Source organism: Dipteris shenzhenensis, chromosome 17 (genome assembly GCF_047967505.1).
Source record: "Dipteris shenzhenensis isolate YYH24624 ecotype China chromosome 17, Dip_SZ_1.0, whole genome shotgun sequence".
In the NCBI taxonomy this organism is placed as follows: Eukaryota; Viridiplantae; Streptophyta; class Polypodiopsida; order Gleicheniales; family Dipteridaceae; genus Dipteris; species Dipteris shenzhenensis.
In genome coordinates this window covers 39,580,715-39,606,773 of record NC_141612.1, presented here as the reverse complement: position 1 = coordinate 39,606,773, position 26,059 = coordinate 39,580,715, and the positions used below count along the sequence as shown (strand labels likewise).

The 26,059-nt window shown below is 41.9% G+C and overlaps 1 protein-coding gene across 4 annotated transcripts in view; it reads right to left on the bottom strand.

The window, feature by feature from the left end:
* The window catches only part of LOC147892100 (uncharacterized), a 197,082-nt gene extending 189,918 nt beyond the window's left edge, over nucleotides 1-7,164 (bottom strand). For 2 of the 4 annotated variants that reach the window (XM_087388324.1, XM_087388325.1), the window contains exon 1: nucleotides 5,907-7,164. In XM_087388324.1, the coding sequence (XP_087244450.1) occupies nucleotides 5,907-6,901 (995 nt within the window). In that variant the 5' untranslated portion in view covers nucleotides 6,902-7,164. The remainder of the gene's footprint in view (nucleotides 1-5,906) is intronic. The other 2 variants (XM_087388326.1, XM_087388327.1) reach the window with 2 other exon arrangements.
* Between the last annotated feature and the right edge of the window lie 18,895 nt (nucleotides 7,165-26,059).

Below are 26,059 nucleotides of genomic sequence, written 5' to 3'. Positions count from 1 at the left end.
AAGATTCTATGTTACTATGATTCTGATGCAGTCGCTAGACATGGATGATAAAGCTAAGATCTAAAACATCCAAGAGAGGCTAAACTAAGATCACAGAAAAATGTACCGTCTGAGTTAGTGAGAAAATCTTGGATGGCATGAAAAATGAATAAAACCAAACCTTGAACACACCACCAGAATTGCCAGCTCTCCCTCACCTTGAAAAACAACTAGACCTTGAATGCCAGAATCGCCAGCTCTCCCTCACCGTACATCCTCAGCTCCCTGCCTCCTTGCTGCTGTCCTTCTCCCTGCTCACCCTCACCCTCACCATCCCAACCCCCTCTACCCTCACCTCTATGCTCTTTCCCGCCAACTGCTCCCAACCTTGTTCTGTCCAACCCCTTTTAACCATCCTGATTCCCGCCCCCCAACCTCCATGACCTGCTTACCCCCTTCCCTACTCTGCCCACCCCTGTTTCTCCCCCACCCCCTGCTTTGCAGTTGTGATTTCTGCTCCCAAACCTCCCCAACCTGCCCTGCCTTGCTCACCACTCTGCCCACCCCTGCTTTCCCCCCCTACATCTGATTTCCGTTGCCCAAACCCAGCCTGATTTCATCCCCCCAAACTCCCCAACCTGCCTTCCAATCCCGTCTCCTGCCTGAAACTCTCATTCCCTCCCCTCTTGCTTCACTCTGACTCACTCTCTTCTTAACATACACATAGAAACACTCACTTCCTTACACAGTCCCCCTCACACATACACACACACACTTTTTTTTTGTATTATAAAAGAAATTTAGCATTGAGAAAGCATTTACATTCATAGCCGTCCCAGAGTGGTGAACACACACACACACACACACACATACATATTCACTTCCTCGCTCACTCCCCCAACCTCCTCAAGGCTCACATACACGTTCCTTCAGTCTCTTCTTCTTCTGCAGGAGTCAGAAAGCTTGCACATGAGATTTGAGTTGGACTCTCCACCCTTGATCATTGAAATGACTGGCTGGTCTCGTTCCACCTCCCCTGGCCAGGAGAAGCACCTCATTTTCAGAAGGCCAGCTCAGGGTCCTCCAACAGAACATCATTGTAGAGCATGGGCACACCTTGATTGGCAAAGTCTTCAGCTCTCATCCCCTCAAGAATCCAGATTCAAGATTGGTGTCTCACAAGGATTTCTTCGAAGCAGCTGTCCCATCTCAGAGCCATCAGGTTACTTGGCAAGGGATTTCTTATCCTTGTAAGGCATCGGAAGTCGACCACTGTACAGATTCAGCCTCGGAATTGTATGCCCATAAAACATAACAGCTGCACCAGCCGTATGGGTGTCCAACCATGTGGGAACCATGTACAACAGTTGAATCTCTGTATATATGAAACTTGTCCTCCCACAGCATGCATGTTGCAGATGGAAGAGTGAATTGCCTCCCTTTGTAGATGCAACGTGCTATTGAGATGGGCGGCTGGGAGCCATAGGGATGGAGCTAGTGTTTATACCAATGTAAAACTGCACTCACATGGAGGTGAGGAAGAATGAAAGAGAAGTTAGAGTAATTGCGAGATCAAGATGGAGACGAGTTCACATAAGGAGGGGCAAGATCATAGAAAGCGAGACAAAACCACAGCCTTAATTTACCAAAGAATGATCAAAATAATAGTTAGATCTAGAATAGTTTATTCAAAGAAATATAATGCCACACCCTGCTTTTACCATTGTGGAATACACAGATATGTACATACAACAGCCTACTGGGTGCATATGGCAGTGTAAAGCAATACAAAAAGCACTTCTTTGTATGCATACCACATTCCTGCGGGAACACACTTTTTTTGTGTGAAACCACTGATTCAATTAATTAATGCAATTTACAATCACCACCATCAAGTGTTGCAGCTAGAAGCAGTGGGAAAACACTTCTAAAAGATGCAAGGAAATGTTACCTATATGATAAGCATCATATAGGGACATATGAAAAGAATGTCTAAAGAATGCAGAGGTACCGATAGGAACATGAGAGGACATGCGATGGTTTCTATCATGCCAAATAGGCTAGTATGCTGCAAATCTAACCCACAAAAAGAAAGGGCTATAATGAGCAAGGGAGGAGTGAAATCACCCGAATATCCGGAAGTGCTTAGAGAAAGTATGCAAAGGGAAGCGAATCCGGAGGCCAACAAATAGGGTCACAAGGAGATCCTTGGTAGCTGAACAAGTCCACATGAGATGTAGCATTGTTTCTCTGGGACAAGAGCAATGCAGACAATGCGCAGGTGCAATACGGCATCGGGGCAGTGTGCTCCCCAGTGGCAAAACCCCCAGGTTCAGCCACTGCCACATGAAGACATTCTGCTTTAGAGGAAGCCCATTCTTCCATATGATCCGCAAGCATCTTTTCCACCATTTGAGAGGTTTGTTCAACCCGCCAAAGCTCATTGGCATGACTGTGTATCCACGGCACGGGGATCAAAAGCCGATAAGCTCTCACAGCAATCAGTTTCATCATCAGAAGGTTCTGACAACCAGTCTTTAGTCTTTCAAGTTTCCAATCCTCCAGTCGATCTTGGACCTGAAGACGAGGAATCGGGAGGAAAGGCTGAATTAAATCCCGCAGCTTGTACCATATAGGCCTAGAGTGCATTCCCAAACCATAACGCCTATTCACTTTAGGAAAGGACATGAAAGTACCATCATCTTGAATGACATCCTGCACATATTTGACACCTTTGCACGCAAGAAAATATGCTTTTCGGGGCTCTACCGCAACAAGAGGTGTAGGAAAGAGTCTGCTCCAATGTATGTTCTCCAATCTCATACTATTTCCCATATCTGGTGGACGTCCAGACCAGCAGAGGTTTTGCATGATTACTTGCAAGTTGCCAATCAGCAATCAGTCGTCTAGAAAGAGGACTGCAGGGATGTTTCCTTGAAAAGAGCCCGTAATAAAATCCCAGAAAGTGGTCTCCCGGTTACCAAAAGCATATGTATGAACCTTTATACACATTTCAGCAAGCATTTACATCCATGGCTCCTTCTGAGCCGAAAAAGTAAGTAGCATAGTAGCTTTCCGAGCGATCAAATGATAGTGTATGTTCAAAATGTTGAGCCCTCCATGCTTTTTTGTAGAACAAACTAGCTCAACTTTCAGGAGACACAGAGCTTTCTTGTCTTTTCTTGTTTTCCAAAGGTATTCCATTGCGTTCTGTGGGAACACACATACACACACATTTTTGGGTGAAAACCAATATACACACACACACACATACACTTTTCTTTTTGTAAAAGAAACTTTTTATCAAGAAAAATGTACATTCATAGCTGTTCCAGAGTGGAACAGCTACTACTGAAGACTGGGCTAGAGGAAGGTCTCCAAGAAAATGTGCATCCTGGGGAGATCGGAGCAAGGATGAATGAATGAAATGAAAGACATTTATAGAACATTGCCCATACAGTCGAATGTTAGGGGCATGATAGATTGACCATAGAGCCCACAAACGACACCTAGAAAAGAACTGAGTAAAGTCTGGTCCATATGTATAGTGACCAAACAGCCAGAATTGTCTGCCAAAGGTAATCCCAGGAAAACCAGCATGAGGATCTGTCCTCAGCCTAAAAAGAAAATCCCGAGCAGTATGACATTCATAGCTGTTCCAGAGTGGAACAGCTACTACTCAAGACTCAAACACTGATAGAAAACCTCCAACTGGGCCAGAGGAAGGTCTCCAAAAAAATGCGCATCTTGGAAAGATCGAAGTAAGGATGAATGAAAGAAATGAAAGACATTAATAGAACATTGCCCATACAGTCAAATGTTAGGGGCATGATAGATAGACCATTGAGCCCACAAACGACACCTAGAAAAGAACTGAGTAAAGTCTGGTCTAGAGGTATAGCGACCAAACAGCCAGAACTGTCTGCCAAAGGTAATCCCAGGAAAACCAGCATCAAGATACGTCCTCAGTCTAAAAAGAAAATCCCCGAGCATTATGACAGGTCTAAAAGAGATATAGCACTGTCTCCATCAGATGTGAAAAAGTAGGGCAGATTGAAGGAGCAATAAGCCGAGCAGCCAATAACAAACCCACCGGTACGGCTCCTACAAACAGTGCCATAAAAAGACTGAAGGCTTGCAAAAGACTTGTGAATATGCCAAAATGAATTCCCATGCTGTTGAATCCAGGGCTGTGGAAGCAAGCTTGCTTAGTAGAGAGGTCAGCAAATGAAAAGGAAGGATAGACAGGAGAAAGCCGATCAAACTTCCCATTTAATAGTGGAACAGACGGGGATATGCTGAAAAGGCTGCAGCATGACTATAAGACTGCACCAAATAGATTTGTGATGCATACCAAGACAATACAGTCTCCTAGCCGTGGTAAAAAAGAGCATGGCCACACACTTTTTTTTGGTAAATTCCAGTGCATTGTATTTATATTGTCATAACTTTACAAGAGGGAAAGTCTCCAAGATGGAGAGTATCCCACAGATCAGAGCATGGCCACACACACTTTTTTTGTGAGAAGAAATCTTTTATTTCTATGGAATAATTACATTCATAGATGCTTCAAAAACGAAGTAGCTACTACTCAACAAAAGATCTCAGTATAAGCTGTATACACATCCTGATCAATCAAACGAGTCTGAAAACAATCGTAGAATGATTGTTGCAGAGATCGTTTGAAAAAAAGAAAGGATGAAAATAGTGGATCACCAAAGACTCTATGATTTCTATCCATCCATAAAGTCCATAGGGTCCAATATCGCACCCATACAAAAAATAAATCAAAACCCTGTCTCTGGGGATGAAATCCAAACAACCAGAAAAATCTGCCAAAAGTAACAGTAGGAAATCGCTGTCGAAGCCTCTGTCTGATGAGAGCAATGAGATCAAAAGTGTTTGGACAGGACCAAAGGATATGGAGCACTGATTCAGTAGAGTGCAAGCATCTGTGACAAACAGCTGAAGCAATATGTCTGTGTGCGAGTAACTGTCCAGATGGAAAAATGCCAAGGAGAACTCGCCATAGGAAGAGCTGTTGTCGAAGAGGGACTTTGTAATGCCAAAGGAGACGCAGCCTTTTTCTCCACCACTTCATTGGACAATCCATATGCCAAACAGTATTTGCTCTGTTGGAAATCCAAGGTGGAGGTAATAACACTTTATATAGTGATGACACTGTAATATGTGAAAGCTTCAAAGGACGGACATATGAGGAAGGAGAGCGTAAAATCCAATCCTCAAGCCGATGCTGAATTTCTAAATGAGGTACCGGCAAGTACGCACACACACACACACATATCTACACACAGACACACTGCAAGCCAGGCTATATGTAGCAATTCCATACCTTCTTTGCTTTAATAATTATTTGTTTCTAGATAAAATTAGTTTCAAGTGTGAGGTTTAAAGTTTTATTTATTATGGTTGAGGCCATCTACAGAAACATATTTTTGGTGACTATCATGCTTGCTTTTAATGGCCTTAATTTGAGCGCACATACAATAAGCATTCCAAGCTCCCCAGGAGTCCAGAATGGGCATCTTTCTTATCCTACCGCAAGACATCCCTTTTTGGACGTAGGTGGAGCTCACCAAACATTTCCAACGTGCAGCTCCTGCCTTCCGTACGTTTGACTGCAACATGCACTAGGGTTTTGTCACTTGTGTCATGACATTAAAAGGGTCCATCATCCAATCTAAATGCATGCTTACGAAAGTGGACTATGTTATTCTTATAGTTCCACAAATGTTGAATCTCCAAACGGATCCACTCTTGAAACACGGAACACACAGATGTCAGATCTCTTCCACAATGTGTTGTATTTCTGTGCTATAAACAATGCATCATTGAGATGCCTCAAAAAAACACGAGCTGGGAAGATCCCCATCTTTCATGTATAGGACAATATACTATCAGTTTACCTCCGATTGCGCCTGCACTCAGAGCAGGCTCTCTCTTGTTCCTTGATGCTGTCCACAAGGTCATTATACTTTTGAAGCCGCATCATTCCCAACCAAGCATCCCCAGTAAACATTCTCCTTTTTTGCTCTGTATTTGTGTGCTCCTTTATAAGCTGCTCATAATCCATACCCGCGCTCTCCCCAGCTTCCTCTCGAACAATTAGCTGCCCAGACACTTGACAATTGTATGGGGGTGCTGCGTCGAAGGACCTTCTGATATGCCTATCACCAAGCAAACTCACGGAATGGATGCCTCTCTTTAGAGGCCTGCCAAGTCTAGTATTCTTCAATGACTTCAGCATCGCGTGGTTATCAATATTGAAATTTAGACTAACTGGGATTTGCCCACCTGAAACGTCAGTCTGGTGGCATTTCAATGAACACTTGTGCGTATCTTGTTCAAGTCCCGAAAAGCCGCATACGAGCGGCTCTTGGAAAAACTCTGTTGGAGAATTACCGGTGGCAGCGCAAGCAACGCTCGTATTTGCAGTGAGAAGAGTCATACTAGCAATTGCTCCGACCAGTGCCAATTTGACTCCATGTTCACAGTTTCCCACAAGGTGACATCTCTTATTAGAATCGAAGGACTCCAGTGACACGTTTGCCGGCAGGGAAGATCCATCAAGCATCGGTTCTGTGTATGCAGCTTTTGTCCTATGCACCTTGAATAGAGGAATGATTTTGTAATCTGCTGAAGGTCGATGCAAGTCAAAATTCTGCCGTAGCGATAAGGTACAAATATCAGTCCCTACCAGGAAAACCCGCTGATGCTTGAACAAAACTGAGAAGCGATTGTGGAGAGACAGGGAGAAATGCGGAGTTCGACAGGGAGACGAAGCGTGTAGGTGCATGCTGGAATGGGCGGGAGCTGTCATGCCAGGTGCTTTACAAGTTGGAAAAACTATAGAGACACAGACTGCAGAGCTGCTCATCGTTGCAACCATGAATGCTGGCATGAGAAAGCTCTCGTTCGTTTTCTGTGCATGATGCAATTGCCAACCGGGAGAAGGGAAAGTGATTGAAGTGGGCAGGGCCTCTGGAGCTGGTGATCATCATCGCAGGAGATGGATCGAAAGCAGGGAGCTGTAAAGAAGGTGATAATTGGATGTGTTGAAGCACCACCTGATCAAACTGCCATAGCCAGATGAGCGATTGACAGAGATAAATACAACGAGCAGATCAAGCAGCCATAGCCAGACGCTAAGAAGCTCTTGAGCGAAATCAGTGACAATATGGTCAGATGACTGATGAATGCAATCGTGTAGAATCTGGATTCATCATTTGTGTGAATCTTTTCCGGGATTCAAGGAATGTACCGGATCCTACTTCATCGTGCGCCACGTAACAATTGGTTAACAATATGAATTACATTCAACTATAGACCTGCACAGATGGAATATATATGTTTGTATAAATTAGTGAATCTTCTGTCCAATAGATAAAGTTCGTGCCATATTTGTAGTGATCTTGTGGTTTATTTGTCCAAACATCGTCTATAGTAGAACCGTGTATTCTAGTTGGTTGTTGAATTAATTACGTCATGTGGAGAGTTCTTTAGTTCTTTTGTTCTATTGCTTTATTTGAGGTAGTTGATGTTGAAGTCTCCGATAATTGTTATTTTCATGGATGTGTGTATATCGATTAGAAGTGCATGAAAGCAAGAGTTAAGTGTTGTGGTTGACATTGTATACATTGATGATAGCAATTTCTTCATTTCTTTTAGTTGAGAAAATTGCCAGTAAGCATTCACGATTTTGTTTTTGGATATATTGTTCTCTTAACAAATGGAGGTCGTTTTTGTAACATGTTGCAATTCTAATGCCATTTGTTCTTTGCAAACTTTGAAATGTGGCAAGTCGAGGATGCTTGAGGAGTTGTTATGCAATTCTTGAAAACAAAGTATTGATGCATTTAGTACAATTTTGTCATCAATTATATCTTGAAAGTGTGATTTTAGAGCTCTAGTATTGAGTGATTGCAAAGTTTTAACTTTGTTATTATGGTTGGAGAAGTCAATTTGTTTTGTATTCCATGATCTTTGATTTTTCAAGCGCTCAATTTCTTTGAGAACATTGGGATCAACTTTGATGTGTTTGTTTTCAACTAGATTGATGATGAACAAATTTTGGGGGTTGCGTATGTGAGATAGAGCTGTGTATGCAAGGCCATGAGATTTGATGGAGGAGGGATCAAATGCCAGTGAGTCCATGGATAGGCCTTGAGAATGGTGGATTGTTCTTGCAACTGCTAGTTGTATTGGAAATTGTGTTCTACATACTGCATTCAAGTGGTTTTTCCCTATTTGGAATTCGTGCGTGATTGGATGTATTGGTGTCCAAGTGGATGGGATTTTGTCGTTGTAGATATGTTTGTTGTTGAGATAAGCCATTTTGTCGATGTTGTTGTTGTTGAAGAGGACCCAAAGAACATGTGGTTCTGTATTTTCACTTGAGTCTTTGAATATTCCATCTGCATCGTTAACTAAGCCATCTAAAATGTCCAAATTTTCGAAGCATATTTCTACTATCATTCCGAGCTTCAAGTGCAATAATTTGTGGTCCAGCAGTGTTCTTTGGGTCTGCTGGTATTGCTATTTTTTTGCTACATGTTTTGAGTTTTTTGTCAGTTGCCCGAATGGTATATGGGCTTGTTGTTAGCAATTCAAATACTTCTTTGTTGTGAATGTCTTTTGCTGCATTTGTGTAGAATAGGTGAGGTATGTCTTGTTTGTGTATAGGCTTGCAAAAGAAATTTTTGTTTATGGTATGTTATGTCATCGAGATTGTGTTCTCCCACTCTTATTTTGTTTAGCACTTGTATATATTGTTGATTTGTTTGATGCATAGGTGTGGTTAGCTCATACATGAGTACATTCTCTTCCCAATAGGCATACATTTTCATTAGGGGAGAATTGGGGTCTCAAAAGGGCCTTATAAGGAATGGATTAGGGAATGCTTAGTGGGCTAATGCAAGGGGCTTGGAGGGTCCCAAAGAGGCCTAACCAGCCCAACCTCGGTGGGTTAAGCCCACATTTGAGCCCACCTCTCCCCCCATCAATTAGGGGAGGGGGCCACTTTTTGAAATTTGAATTTCAAATTTCGAATCTCCCTCCCTCCCTCTCTCTCTCCCTCCCTCCCTACCTCCCTCCCTCCCTCCCTCCTCCTCCTTCGTCTCCCTCTCCCTCTCCCTCCCTCCCCCTCCCTCCTCCTCTCCCCTCCTCCGTCTTGCTCCTCCTCCTCCCTCCTCCCTCTCCCCTCCTCCTCCTTTTGGCTCCTCCTCCCTCCTTCTTCTCCCCTCCTTTTCCAGCTGCCGAGGATCCCTCTCCTCTGCTCCTCCCTCCTGCAGCATCTCTCCCCTCCTCCTCCCTCTTGTAGCATCTCTCCCCTCTTCCTCCCTTCTATAGCAGCTCCTTCCCTCCCTTCTACACCTGTCACCCTACTCTTCTCCTCCTCTTCCTCTTGCCCTCATCTGCTTCTCCTCCTCCCTGTTCCTTGCTACTCTCTCCCACTCACTGCTCCATCTTTGCCAGCTCTCCCCTACATTTTAGCCTGCATCACTGATACCTCTCTTTAAGTACTCATGGCACCATTCGAGGACATATCCAACAACTACCATGTGAACCTACAACTGGAGGCAGAATATGCAAGCACACGTTCTTTGGGATATAGTGGAACTCCTCAAAGTGTGCTCCACAGTCTTCGATTGCAAGGGAAGAAGCATCTTGACCTTTGGGTGGATGGAAACTTGTATCCTTTAGACCCTGCCACCCAAAAGAGTCCTCCTTTTCATACAGTGCATGATGTTGTTCAGTTTGTTGGCAAGGGACATGCTGGATTGCTTGATTATTGCAATCGATTGAACCATTCTCAGACATTGGCTATGCAAGCAAGCGAGGTGCAGAGAGCCCAAGCGGAAGAACTTGCACATTTGGGAAATATTACAATTTTAGCAATGCATAATAGTATGCGGGGCAAAACAAAGAACTTAGTGACAAAGCACATGTACTGGACTTGGAGTGACGTGAATTGGCACTCCTTTGGGGTCTCAAAGGCTGCAAGCCACCATATGGACTGAGAAACCCTGCTCAACTTCCTCATCCCCTCGAGCAAAACGCAAGGCATCGTTCATAATATAAATGCTCACCCTCTCTAGCTTGTGCTCTTTTACCAATTGAGCTTCATCCATTTTTATAACAAATACTAGCTTGCCATCTGTAGAAATTCAGTAAGGATATAGAAATAAGAAGAAATTAAGTTGAATGTGAAGAGGAAATTTCTCTTACCTTCTTCTCTCATCCCATAGAATTTGACCATGGCTCTCTGCAAATTCTCTACATCCACGTAAACATTATTGAAAGCATTCATCTCAAACATTTGGATGCCATATTTCTTTTTACTCTTCCAAGTCATTGTGCCACATAGACAATGGTATCCTCCAAGCTTTTCTCTGGCACATTGGTTTGTTTCTTGACGTGCAAGCCTTATAGACCACGGTGTTGGCAATGGCATTGTAGATATCTTATACTTTTCCTCCATAGCAGACTTGAAAATTTTAAAAACAGAGTTGTAAGCTTCATGACTTACACCAGCAGCATCACAAGCTCCAAGCACCTCCTTTGCTTGGATGAGGCCCTTGAAATCCTTCATTACCTCTCTAGCAACTTGTTTACGTAGCCCTTTTTGTTTAGGGTCCTTCAACACTTCCATGACATCACTTGGCTTTATTAAACTTCTTAGAACATATGAAGGATCACTATCATCCATTTCCATTGTTCCCATCACATCCTCCATGAAATTCCTAAAGTAGAGTACAAATGAGTCTTAGTGGAAAGAATGCAACACCACAAATATTTTGGGGTAAGAAATGTCATTGAAAATTTGGGGAACTAACCTTGCAGCCCGTATTCTCCTCTTTCAGGCACCACTATTGGTTGACAATGCATCCATAGATTGCAATTGTCTTTTCGTCTCCTTCAGTCCCAAAGGTGTTCCCTTCAACTTTTGTACTCGTTCTATCGACTTCTCTCGTTCCGTCTCCGCAGCACGTTGAACTTGGCCATAGATAGACCTTTCCAAATCTTGTTTTCTTTCAGCAAGCTTCTGGATAGGTATATATTCCATAACTCCCTTTTGACGTGTGGTGGTATTCCATGGCATGTAGTGACCATTCATATCAGCTCTAGTGTCACCACATTAAACTTTAGGCCTCGAGAAATGATTGAGTGAAATTATATTATTAGTTCCAACTTACATGTCATACAAATGTGGAAGAATGATGGTGGGATTGAGGGAACATTTTGGTCTTCCACCAATGGGCACACAATAAGGTCAACAACTGTCAAAAACTTCCAAAAATGGGGTAAATGGTTTACAATGTGTGAAAATACTATAGAAATTACATTTTGATAAGAATTTAAAATGTTGGAGTAATTGGAACATTGTAAGTCATCAAGGAAGTATTGGGAGGAGAGACTATTGTGAAGGTGAATATGGCCTGTAGTTGGAGTAGCCATTGGCAGCTTCATGTATGCCATATACAACGCATCACATCATTTTAAAATATGACATGATTGGGAATGAGATTAATATTCTAAGATTTTGGACTAAATTATTATGGAATTATAGTGCAAAGGATTATGCATAATCATGAATTCATACAAGAGGCTATGCATAGGCATTTGGTTTTTGTTTTTGTTTGTGTGTATTGTACACTATTGATAGTTGGAAGGTTTTGGAATGATACAAAGTCAAATTTATTAATTGGGAATAGGCTTTCCTTGAAGTAAATCAACTCACCAACAAGCTTTTGAAAGCATATGGAGAAGTTATCTCAGATTTTCATAAATGATGTTTGAGACACTAATCCATTTCATGACTAGAGTTAAAGTTTAAGTATTAATATTTAATAAAATTCATCAACTCAATAATTTACCATCACAAATAAGATATGCACAATCCTTGTCATGGATTTGAATATTCTTCATTGATTGTTTGTATTAAATCTTTACTTTCTTCATACTGTAGCTTGAGAAAATATGTATAGTATGTAAAACAGATTCTTTATGGAGAAAAAACAACTTAGTGAAATGGCATGAATGAAATATTTAATAATAGTTATCAAAACCAAACATTAATTGTGGATGGGCATGGAACATTTCAAGTTGAATGGCATCTAGCTGGTGATTTGAAGACCCTCAAGTGCTTGCATGGTTGTGATACAGGTGCAGATGCAAAATGGACATGCTTGTATTGCACCCACTCTCAGAAGATGCAAAAGGGAAGCCTACAGTGGGAAAATGGCATCCTTTCTTGCAACCAAAGTGCAGCCCCTGATCGTCACAAAAAGGATCCTAAGTGGGACCCCATTCTAGCAATTCCATTGGAGCGGGTACACATGTGTACTTTGCACGCTGAACTGCGTATACTTGATAAGTTACTCTATCTCCGTCTAGTTTATACTTGAAATTTGAGGCCATAGCAAGTATCTGCACAATGCATTGCAAAAGCTGAAGAACCACTCTCACTAATGGGACTTCACAGAGGCAATGTGAAGCTTAAGCAGGACAAGAAACAATCGGGAAAGACACAAAATCTTCCTGCTAAAGTGTCCATGGGTAGAGGAGAGACAAGGAGGTCCTTGTCCAACCACAATGCTGATAAAGAAAAACATACATTGGCTCAAAGCACCCTAGGTTGGGAGTACTGGAAAGATTTGTGTGAGTGCACCTCAAATCAAGCTTCACATCTGCGAATTGCTACTTTGAGAGCAAAACTATGAACAAAGCTTGATGCATTTATAAAGTTGCTTAGACAAGGTTAAACAGATGAGCTTTATTATGAGAGATTCAGGACAGCATTGGGAGAATTCATATCATTGATGGTAGAAGCATGGGGGGAGTCACATATTACACATTACATGGTAATCCTCCTTAGGTTGAAATTTTGTGCTTTAAACTTGAGTCAGTTTATGCTTCTAATACAATGTTTTTCTTTACAACATATTCTTTATGCACATGCACCATGGTTTATGGAGCAATGGGGCCCTCTGTCCATTTGGAATACTTAAGGAATGGAGAAATCACACTACAAAGCAAAGGCAGCATACTTCAAGAATACAAGGCATGGGGGTGGTATCGCGCGAAGCAATGCACTACACGAAACGTTTGATTGGTTTTATAGATGTCTAGAGGCCAGGACTCTCAAGCGTGATAAGGTAGAGGTCTCAAGTCTCGCAAAAGCGGTTCAACATGTCAAGAAGACAAGGAGATGTGCTGCTTGGAAGTCCTCAATAGGGAGCCAAGGGGTTGCACTTTGGTTGCAACATAGAGTCAGACAGGGGAGGCGTTGGGTCCTTAGACAGCCCCAAATGTAAAATGTTTGATGAATAAAGTTAACACTATTTTGAGTCAATTATAGATTCCAAAATTCGCAAATTTGTTTGAAAATTGCAAAATTGTATATGCGACATGGCAGGGCAGAGGGGTGAGTGGGTTGGGAGGGAGGGTAGTGAAGATTAAGTATTACCGAACTGGCGACAGAAGACTGGGGGGGAGGAGGTGCACTTAAAAAACCCTAATTTAAAAGAAAAGCCCTAAAGTGCTTTAAAAAAGACTATATAAAGCACTTCAAAACCCTGAAATCCCTCATTTCTATGGCACAAGTTAAACAAATTGCTAGACCCACTGGATGCCGTTTAGACGCTACCCGTTGTCCTCCTCACAACACCATGGCCTTCGAACACACTGCAAGCCCTAGTGGCCAAGAGGGCAATGATCACCAAGGATCTGAAGGTAGTTCTCATCATCAAGAGTCCAAGAAATACGAGTCCCCACCATTCGACTCTCATGGGGGATCCCAAGGATCTTAGCACCATGAGGAATCCCAGCACGATGAAGGATCCAAGCACGATGAGGGGTCCTCTCAGTCCTTCCACACAACTAATCGTGGAAGTAGAGAGGTCTCCTGAGAGGGGCAAAATAGTCTAGGGAGCAAGAAAGGCAAAGAGAGGAGATGGAGAGATTACAGGGGCCACAACAAGAGGAAGTATTTGGCGGGTCACAGCCCCAATCCTCCAACCAAGCAAATCGCATGGAAGAGCACCATCAACCCTCTGTGCCTCGAGATGATCAGATATGAGGAGCCTCTAGTACGAGTTGAGCAAGAGCCTTAGCATGCTATCTCACAACCTCATGAAAAGGAAAAGAGACCAAGGACAAAGCAGACCCCTAGGCGTGAGAGGCCACCTCGAATGACCCAGCAGACACAGGAAGAGGAGTCTGAAGAGGTGGTTGCAAGGGAGGAGAGGCGAAAGAAGTTCAAAGCGAACAAGCAGCCATGGAGCCATGTCCAAAGGCCAGTGCAGGGTCCCCCAAAGATTAAGAGGCGCAAAAAATCAGGAGTGAAGGCACTTCAAGAGATCCGCAAGTTCCAAACCACTGTGGACAATCTCATCCCCGTGCACCCTTCCAGCGTGTTGTATGTGAAATAGCACAGCATTACAAGAGTGATGTGCATTTCACTTCAGGTGCTATGGGAGCAATTCAGGAGGCAACGAAGTAGATGACAGTAGGTCTTTTTGAAGTCGTGAACTTATGTGCTATCCATGCCAAAAGAGTAACAGTGATGGACAAGGACCTTGCACTCGCCAAGTGCTTTCGCTTTGATCCCTCCCTTAGGCCCTAGATGTTGTTTAGGTTCATTTGGTGTAACCTGAATCATTTTGTAAATCTTTTCCCTTTGAGGCCAATGAATAAAAGATATTTTTATGTTCTATTACTGTTCCCATGTTATTATACATGTTACGTGATGCTTTCCATCAGTTTATGCAAGTTCACTGAATTTGAGTGGTCAAATGATGTTTTTTCACTGTGCGATAGAAGGCAAATGTGTTTGGCATCGTGCAAGGAGCCCAAAAATGGCAAAACCCACTATGGCACATATGCGGGTTTTGCCATTTTTGGGCTCCCCGCGTGATGCCGAACACATTTGCCTTCTGCCGCACGGTGAGATTCTTATTGGATTGCTCAGAAATGACCATTATAGCGCAAATATTTATCTGATCGCATGCTTTTGAATAGAATAGTGAATGAAAATATTAATGCCAACAACAATTAAAGTTACAAAATACAATGATAGTATAAAATAAAATTTGTAAAAGAATACAAAATGGGCACTGTATAAAAAGTATAGCTGTATTCATATAAACTTTCTATACAATAAGGCTTCAGAGGCTTTCTCTCTTCTCTAAAACACTTAGAAAATTGTGCTTTGAATTCCCAAAGACACTCCTAGCTCTAAACCTAGTCGATAGTCATTGCTATTATCGTTGCTGGCCAGGGACATGGCTGCTGCCGTCAATGCCACACCTTGAAAATTGGTTCCAAAGGCATTGAGGGCAGCTATGCGGTTCACCAAAATGACCTTGTCAGCATTGCGATTGATGTCAGCATGACCAATCACTCTTGACAAGGCCTTGCACTTCAGGAGGTCATTAGTGCCATGTGGAGAAAACTTTTTGTGGATAATCACAAAGCGCCCTTTTGCTTGGCCAAGGTAATGTGCCAGTGAGTGATCTTGGCCAAAGCTACTGCAAACAAGGTGTTGCCGAGATGAGAATAGGTCGACCTCAAATGCCTCCTGCAATAGTCCAACATTACATTAGAATTCCATTAAAGCAAAAGTATACCAAGAGAGAAGAAATTCAAAGCTCATAGTTTCTTACCACTATGGAGTCATCATACTCAATCCCTTCCTCTTTGTCAATGAGGATGGAGGATCTAGAGGCCTCCTGTTGTTTGGAGTGAGATGTGGAGGCTTCTTCTAGAACATCAGGTAGGTCGGAGTAGATTGATGTCTCTGCATCTTTGATTTGGCCAGTGTCAAAGCAAGAACCTCTTCTATTGAATCATCTGCTCCCAAAAACCCAGGTTCTTGCATAGTCGTGTTCACCTCGTATCGACACTAGATACCAAGAGCTTCATCCTCCCGGAGACCCAAACATAACCTCTATGTCATGGAGAAAGAGGAATTGTTCTCCATCGACAAGAAGGGGAGCAAGAAACCATATCATTGTTGCGGGGTCAACAGAGGTGGAGCAAGAAACCATATCATCTTGCGGGGTCAACAGAGGTGGATGGAATTTGAGAAGTAGAATGGGGTTCAGGAGGTCATTGGAGCACTTCCAGGGCCAATGCAGCTTCCCACTCCTCAGCTTCTTCATCTATGGGCTCTTCATTATAGATGTTGGGCTCATCTACAGAAATAAGAGGATCAAAAAGGGTAGGGGCAGGGTCAGGGCTTGAGGTCGAGGCCTCCTCTTCCATTTGTCCCTACTGGAGCAGGAAAATAAAGGTCATTTCCTAGGATAGGAACCTATTTCCTATGTTTCCGATGACTCCACATGCTAGGAGGTCATCAGTGTCCACCTCCCTAAACCTTAGGGGTGTGAGCTAGGTTCGAAAGCGATCTTAATGCTTCATGAACTTGGGTTCTTGATTGAACAAGTACTTCAAATAATCAATTGGGACCCATCTTTTTGTAGACTCATCAAGTTGATATGCAAAACTCGCGATGTAGTCTTGCATGTACTTGATGAGGTCTTCAAAATCATCTCGGGCTCCCAAGTAGGTGCCTAGGACATCTATGCTCTTATTAAAGACTGGAAATAACTCCTCCTCTCTATCAATTAATGGAGTATGGGAGATGAAATCATGGAAAGCAGACCTAGCAGAATCCATGGTAGTTTGGTAGCTTGGAGAACTATGGCTATGATAGTGAAACTTTGAAACTGAAGTAACTATATAACCTATACATACCCAAATCTTCCAAATATAAAAAATAAAAAGAATTATAAAAATTTTGGGAAAAACTTGACATTGACATGAAACAAAACCATTCAAAACATCAAAATTAATTGCACCACTATTAATTGGAAAATGTCAAAATCCACAGTTGTTCCACCCCACATTTTCTAGACAATCTTCAATATTGCAAGAGGGATAAAAGTGGCACTATGCATGAGCTTCTCTGCACGCTTTCCTACCTTTTCACCATTTAAGGTAAAGTGAAAGGACTCAGACATGCCATCCTCCATGACCGATAGGTGTTCCCGCACGTCCCTGAGAGTCCACTGTGACGTGACAGTCACATTCTTAACATCTCCTAAATGAGAACCAATACATAAACTTACCCTTGTATTATCATCATCGTTAGAGTCAAGGGGGAGCCAATTGTCACCTGTTTTCTTCTAGCGCCTATATTGGAAAGCAAAATATAACATTTGGCGAGAGATGTGGTACTTGACTCATGAATGGCAGTAAACTTACCTAAGAAGCACTCGACTGGTTCCCACTCCTCAAAGTCTGAAGGAAATACATCTGCTATGCACAAGTGCTATTTCAAAATACAATTTCAAACTGACTCATTACACTGGTTCTATTTCAAAATACAATTTTAAGCTGACTCATTACACTTCAAATTCTTACACAAAATGTAGACTTACAATGCGATGGTATTGTCTATTGATTGCTTGATGGAGGAAGGTGCATGTCCTTCCCCATGTAGATGTGTTGCACCTTTGCAAGCAATCCTTTCTTCCCAAGCTTGAACTTCATGATGCGGCCCTTCCATTCATGCAAAAGATCACCTCTTTTGCTCTTGGGAAGCTTATGTGGACCCTTGGCAGATACTCTCATGACTATCCAATCATCCAAACTGTAGGTGCAAGAAGGCACCCATTCACCCAGTGCAGTTTTGCTCCTGTGGGACACAGAGTATATGTATGGTCTCCTCACCATGCTTGTATAGAGGTCACAATAGCAATAGTGGACTAGAAAGTGCATCTTGGAGGGAGAGAGCAACTCTAATAGAGGGAGAGAGAGGGAGAACGTATAGAGGGTGCAACTAAAGCTTGAGAGAAGCTCCAAGAGGTGCTTTGTGGGGCCAGCTTGGCATAGGTCTCCACATAACAGTATGTCTACCCCCCAAATGGTAGCATGTGGTTATGTTTGATCTCCCTAAGGCGCAAATCTGCAGCGACTAGGGTGCTATGGCCGATTAGAGATACTTCGTCGAAGACCACTAATTCGAGGTCTTTGTAAAGTTGTGATAGTTCTTGGAGCTTCTCAGATGAAAGGGCTATGTAATGGGATGCCATTAGAGGCAAATGGAGAGTTGAGTGAATAGTTGTTGCCCTGATATTGAGCTGCCTTACTAGTATAGGCAAGCAACAAAACTTTTGGCAATGCAATGTTGGTAGTTTGCTTGTGCGAGTAATACCTTAGAAGCACTTGTACAATGAGTAGCAATGTGAAAGTTTTACCTGTACCTGCATTGCCAGTCAAGAACAAATGAAATTTTTTTGTTGGTTCCAATCTTTTTTTTAACATGATGTTATTGACAATTAGACGTTGTTGTTCATTTAGTTGTCTGAGTGTGGTGTAATAGTCATTTTGTGGAGTTAGCTTATATGTTGAGAGAAATGATTTTGGTGTTGGGTTTACTTTTCTTGTTTTTGGCATATCAACAGCAATGTCGTACATATTTAAATTTATGTTGTGGGATTGGTTTGAGACTGGAGTCACTTGTACAATTAGGTGATAGAGATGTATGAATTTTGTAAAAATGTGCTTTATTTTTTTCTATAAAGTCTTCAATGTCACAATGGTCACTCCAAAATCGCTATCGACAAGCACATGTGAAACATGGATGATTTTTTCATGTTAGTTTTGTTAAGAAGTGAAACTTTTATATTGGTTTCAAAAGTTTGTATGCCCTAATAAAAATAAACATTTGAAACATTTTCTAGGATTGAAACTTTTATGAGAAAAAATTTAAAGTTTCACCAGGATTTACATCTTTTACTTTAAAATTCAAAAAAAAAAATCTATCATGTTCTATCAATATTATAAAACTAAAAGGGCTAGCTTGAAAGAGTTTCTCCAGTATTTTATAATAATATATAAGTATAGCTGCGAGAAAAACATCCATGGTGTGAAAATAATCGGCCGTGTGCTTTTGCAAAATCATTGAAATGTGCATGAGTGCGCATGTCAGTGAGAGGAACTATTGGAATTGGAATTGACAGGGCATGGAAGACGTCCACCTCGGGCACAATAGCTTCACCCATTTATGAGTGGATGAGTTGGTTGTGAAACTGTGGCACCAACTATAGTAGTCACCCAAGGTGACCCAAATCGGCACCTTCAGATTCATCAGATCAGGAAACTGCCGTCTTTGGATTCTCATCCACATCTGCCACCCTAGATGAACCTGGTTCTGGAATGGCCTTCAAAAATTGGGATTCGTCTTCCACTCAAAGTGGCTCTCTTGTTGCCACAAAACATGACTGTACCTCGAATTGAATGATTTGGATTTTCTCCAACCTAGTGGTTTTCAGTATCAGCGTTTGCACTATAGTTGTTGAAGCGTATAACTCTTTCCTTCTTGCATTTCTTCAGTTTTGCTACTGAGAGGGTGTATTGACTAGCAAAGGTTGCTAGACAAATGTGGTGTAGATTCATGGGGTGCTTTAAATATTTTGTAATGATATCATCAAAGAAAATATTTGTACTATCTGCATCTAGTTGTTCTAGTTGTTTTCGTCTCTTCATTGAATGTATTCACGTTCTGATAATTTTATAGCTACTAAGAAAGAGATATAGTTTAGTGATAATGTTACATCTTCTAGTAGTAATGACTTGATTGTCTTCATGTTTTTCTTTAGAGTCTTATCATTTCAATGAAGTTCTAATGGAATTAGAATCTTTGTTGAGCTCATTGGGGGTCTTGGGAATCCAAATCTACATTTCTTTTGTCTTTTGTAGCAAGTTTTGCGATGTTTATGACTTTGAATTTCTTTATTTGCAAATGGAAATAAAGATATGTTTGTTCTTATGTATTTATCAAGAAAAGCTTCAATATTTTTGTTTGGTGAAATTCCAAAAATAGGTGCACTCTCAATCCACAAGAGACCATGATTGTGCTAGCTTCCTCTATTTTGGAACTCTGTGACAAAAAAGAAGTCATTCATTTTCCTTAGAATGGATGGATCGTTATGAAGCAATGTCTTAAGAGCTTGAAATTTATGGACATAATATCTTGCTGTAGTCACTGGGTCTGAGCATATAAGGTTTCTAAGCAAGTGCTTTGTTTAGTGGTATAAGTATATGGGTTTAGTTTATTAAGGCAATCTATAAGTGGTTTCCAAAGTTTCTCTGCAGATGACAATGTGATGAAAAAAGTTGGGGTTCGCAATTGCCTTACCATTGCAAAAATATTTTTTTAAAGATAGTATTTGTAGTCTGATGATCTTTAAAGGCGGGTAAAGTCACAATAACCTATATTTGATTGCAAGAGTTTCTCAATGTTAGTACTATTATTGCATCCTTTGCTTGGAGTGACCTCCCTTGTGGTTGGCATTTGCGCATGCGAACCCAAGATGAGGATAGTATTTGCTTGATGAGGATTTTCATTGTTTTGAAAAAAATATTATCCGTTGATAGTTCAAAGCGTCTATCTTTGTTCATTAAGTTCCATTTTACTATGGTTTGATAGGACATACGTTCAGGAACACTGTATGCTCGAGTGGTACCAAAAAATAATTTTGGATATGTGAGCTCCTCACAAAATTTGTCCTTGAAAATACCTAGTGGCAAGAAGTCTTCAGATGGCACAACAACAATTGTTTGGTTTTCATAGTCAGTAGAGATGCTGTGGACTAAAGTGTCAGTTAGAACCTCATCTTCTACAATGTTGTCCGAATCGAGTTTTCATCTTCCATTGCTTGGAGACTTTGAATGTATCTTACATGTTGTTCCCAAAGATTGTTTATGCCTTACATTATATTGTTTTTATAGAAGTGTATTCAACAATTCTCTTAGGGCAAGCATTGCAAAAGTTGGACGAACTATACCACTCATGTAGCTATGTTGGTATGACAACTTTTGTTTGATTGCCATGGCAACTGTATCGTTTTGGTCCAAGAAACATGGCAGAATTTGTTGTGCTCTATCGACATCAGCAAAAACATTTAAAACACTTCCATGAATGCCAAATTGCCCTTCATATGATAATTCTCATATTTGAGCAAATGGTATTCTAATAGAGCAACCAAGCGTGCTTCAATATCATTTAGTTTTTTTGTGTAAGTCTTCACGTCTACCATTTTCATATTCTTGGTAGAGAGTGAGAGTGCTCTCAACGGAAGCAAGAACGGAAGAGGGAGAGATAGAGACAAAGAGCCACACAAGTTTTAGTGGGTGCAGAACCACCCTAATCTTCTTTTTCATTCATTTATATATGTGTTTGAGTATTGTACATAACCGGGGTAAAGGCACAGTGACCTTTAACCCCCACAACCTCCCACTTAAAGGAAAATGTGCCTTTAAGGGAGAACAACCAGTGAGCATACTATCCAATACCCATCAATACACGATAATACTCAAACCGCTGAGGTAGACTCTTCGTCAACATATCTGCAGGGTTATCATCTGAGATCATCTGTATGAACCTTGACAAGCTCTATGCGCTTGTCCTCAAGTACCTCCCTGATGAAATGGTACCTGACCTCAATGTGTTTGGTCTTTGCATGAAAGACCGGATTCCGTGCTAGCTGAATAGCACTCATGGAATCACTATGCAATGTCGGTACACCTATATGAATCCCCAAATCTCCCACTAGCCGATCAAGCCATATAGCCTCCTTGCAACCCTCTGTGGCTGCAACATACTTAGCCTCTGTGGTAGACAAAGCAACGCACTTCTGTGCGCGAGACATCCACGACACTGCACCACTTGCAAAGGTGAACACATAACCAGAAGTGGATCTCCTACTATCCACATGCCCTACATAGTCTGAATCTGTGTACCCAAGTACACGCATGTCTCCTTTACCAAAGCAAATGCACATCTCCTTGGTACCCTTCATGTACCTCATGATGCACTTAATTGCCTCCCAATGTCTCTTTCCTGGATTAGCCATATACCGGCTAACAACTCCCACTGCAAATGCAATGTCTGGTCTAGTAGCTATCATAGCATACATAAGACTCCCAACCGCTGATGCATAAGGAACCTTGGCCATCATGGCCCTCTTCTCTTCTGATTTGGGACTATCTGTATGACTCAGTTTCACATATGGAGGCAATGGAGTACTCATTGCCTTCCCCCCCTCCATATTGAAACGCTGTAATACTTTTGTAACATACTCTTTTTGTGAAAGCCAAAGGAGTTTCCTACTCCGATCACGCGTGATGCGCATACCAAGAATATGACCTGCAAATCCCAAATCCTTCATATCAAAGGCCTCATGCAACTTGGCCTTTAATGCATCTAGCTCATAAGTATTCTTGCTAGCCAATAGCATATCATCCACATATAGTGCCAAGATTATCAGGCTATTATCCTTACCCCTTTTAGTGTAGAGGCAGTGATCAATTTCACTCCTTCTAAAACCTTGGGACCGAATGAAAGCATCAAACTTCTGATACCATTCTCTAGGTGCTTGCTTAAGACCATAGAGACTCTTCTTCAGCTTGCAAACTAAATGCTCTTTGCCCTTTTCTTCAAAGCCTTCCGGCTGCACCATATAAATTTCCTCATGCAAATCCCCATGCAAGAAAGCTGTCTTGACATCCATTTGCATAAGCTCCATATCCTCTGATGCCACTAGTCCAAGCATGCATCTAAGTGTGGTCATCTTCAAAACCAGAGAGAATATCTCATCAAAGTCCACACCCTTCTCTTGCTTGAACCCTTTAGCAACCAAACGGGCCTTGTACCTAGGCACATCATCACCTGTGACCTTCATTTTGTAGACCCATTTACATGGCAAGGCTTTCTTTCCATGTGGCAAAGAAACCAAGTCCCAAGTCTTATTCTTCATAAGTGAACTCATCTCTGATTGCATAGCATACTCCCACTTGCGTTGATCCTCACGCATCATAGCCTCTCTGTAACAAGAAGGCTCCCCGCAATCAGTAAGCATCACATAGTCTATCCCTGGAACAAACCTATCAGGCGGTCTAGACACTCTAGATGATCTTCTCAAGGGCATTTCAGCTTGCTGTCCCACCTGCATATCAGCCACATTTGGCTCATCATTTCCACCAATAGATGATCCATCATCTACCCTTGATTATATAGCTGTGGGAGTACTTGGTGGTACCATTTCTTGCACATTTGGTGCATGGACAGCTTGCTGTCTATCAACATATGCAGGTGGATTCACATCCTGGAAAGTGATTCTCCTCATTTCCACATCCCTCATGGGTGCCTTATGCATCTTCTTCTCATTGAAGACCACATCATGGCTGCGTATGATCTTCTTTGCTTCTGGATCCCAGAGACAATAGCCCATCTCTCCACTTTCACCATAACCCAGAAAGATGCATTTCCTAGACTTAGGATCTAGCTTCTTTCGAAGCTCTTTTGGCACATGTGCATATGCCTCACACCCAAATATACGCAAATGAGAGTAAGAGGGCTTCTTTCATCTGCAGCTCAAACAACCTCTTCATGAGGTAAACTTTATTAGAGGCAGTTTCCTTCTCATAAGTGGCACACAGTTTCTTCCACAAATCTTCTGTAGTCTGCTCATTTACTACTGTGAAATAAACTGACTCTACAAGATGAAGTCTAATAGTAGACTTTGCTAATGCATCCAACTCATTCCAATCATCCTAGACATATTTGCAGGCTTAGCTTCAATCCCTGCCAAGGGTATAATCTGCTTCTTTTGAATAAGCACATCCCTTATCTGTTCTTTCCACAAAGAAAAGTTTGTCCCATCAAACTTTTTAATGTTGAAAAACTCCTTTTCAGACATGGAAGAGGATGCCATGATGCAGATAAAGCAAAATCCCAAATGCTAGTGCATGTAAGAGAGAATCACACCAAATACCAGGTGCACTCAAATGTGTATGCCACAATAGATTGAAATATCACCAAAACTCAAAGCTCAAAGCATCAAAAGATGCAGTTGACTCATGTGCATGTACTATGCATCCATATGAGCAAATCTGGCCCAAAAGAAAATGCCAACTGCAATGGTAATCCAAAATGCCAATAGGTGCCAAATGGCTCAAGCATCAACACCGTCCATAGGCATATGCATCAATAATATCTCATCCAAGAGAACATAACACTATCAGTGCATCACCTACAATGTGTCAAAGCTGTCCCTCAGCATAATATAGCATCCATGTGCAAAGCGTCCATAAAAATAGCATCCCACAAGGCAATCTGGGCCTATCAGCGCATCCAATAAGAATCACAATGCATCCAAATGGCCTATAAATCATCCACTGCAACCCAATGCACACCACAAATGAGTGCACACTACTCAAACTGCAACCAGAGTGATTTGCATAAGGTATGCTCAAGAAATCATGGTCCCACAGTAATGACTGCTATTGAAAATAGAACCTGAGATGCCTCAAAACATGGGTGCCATTGCATAATTGGACTCAGCAAGAAAATTTGCAAATATCTCTCTTCTGCCAGAACTCCAAAATCCCAACCGATGAGTGAGAAATGGGAGTCAACACTTATCCACTACCATGTGGCATAAATCTAAGGTTTCAAAACCTTAGAATGAAAAATGCATAATAGAGAGACAAAATCGAATACACAGAGATCTATAGTTACTCTAAAAATACTCCACCGAATCATGCAAGAATTGACAGGTAGGGGTTTTTGGGTGTCCAAAACGTAATGGGACAGACGGTTTTGGAAACCGTGTCCTCAATCACTGGGTCCAACACATGGGCTGAAAAATGTTTTTGGAAACAAAGCTATTTGTAAACTCCACCGGAGTGCGAATGATGAGCAACATAGAAGTTTTAGGACCTCTTGAGTCCACCGAAACTGACAGATAGGCTCTCAAAACCACTTCGCAAAACCAAAGTGACTTTTCCAAAGGTTCCTCCAAGGTCTCTACACACTCGGATGCAAGTAAAGTCACCCACAAAGCTTCCCACAGAACTTCTCCTTCCTCCCACAGAGCTACTGAGCTTCTAGGCATTCCCGCACACTCAGCTAGATCACCCGGGCTCTGATACCAGTTGAGAGTGCTCTCAACGGAAGCAAGAACAGAAGAGAGAGAGAGAGAAACAGAGAGCCACACAAGTTTTGGTGGGTGCAGAACCACCCTAATCTTCTTTTTCATTCATTTACATATGTGTTTGAGTATTGTACATAACTGGGGTAAAGGCACAGTGACCTTTAACCCCCATAGACGGCAGCAGCCATGTCCCTAGCTAGCAACGACAATAACAATGACTCTCTATGCCAAAGCGCAACCCCTTGGCTCCCTGTTGAGGACTTCCAAGCAGCACTTCTCCTTGTCTTCTTGACATGTTGAATTGCTTTTCCGAGACTTGAGACCTCTACCTTATCGCGCTTGAGAGTCCTAGCCTCTAGACATCTATAAAACCAATCGAACATTTCGTGTAGTGCATTGCTTCGCACAATACCACCCCCATGCCTTGTATTCTTGAAGTATGCTGCCTTTGCTCTGTAGTGTGATTTCTCCATTCCTTGAGTATTCCAAATGGACAGAGGGCCCCATTGCTCTACAAACCGTGGTGCATGTGCGTAAAGAATATGCTATAAAGAAAAACATTGTATTAGAAACATAAACTGACTCAAGTTTAAAGCACAAAATTTCAACCTAAGGAGGATTACCATGTAATGTGTAATATGTGACTCCCCCCATGCTTCTACCATCAATGATATGAATTCTCCCAATGATGTCCTGAATCTCTCATAATAAAGCTCATGTGTTTGACCTTGTTTAAGCAACTTTATAAATGCATCAAGCTTTGTCCACAGTTTTGCTCTCAAAGTAGCAATTCACGGATGTGGAGCTTGATTTGTGGTGCACTCACACAAATCTTTCCAGTACTCCCAACCTAGGGTGCTTTGAGCCAATGTATGTTTTTCCTTATCAGCATTGTGGTTGGACAAGAACCTCCTTGCCTTTCCTCCACCCACGAACACTTTAGCAGGAAGATTTTGTGTCTTTCCTGATTGTTTCTTGTCCTGCTTAAGCTTCACATTGCCTCCGTGAAGTCCCATTAATGAGAGTAGTTCTTCAGCTTTTGCAATGCATTGTGC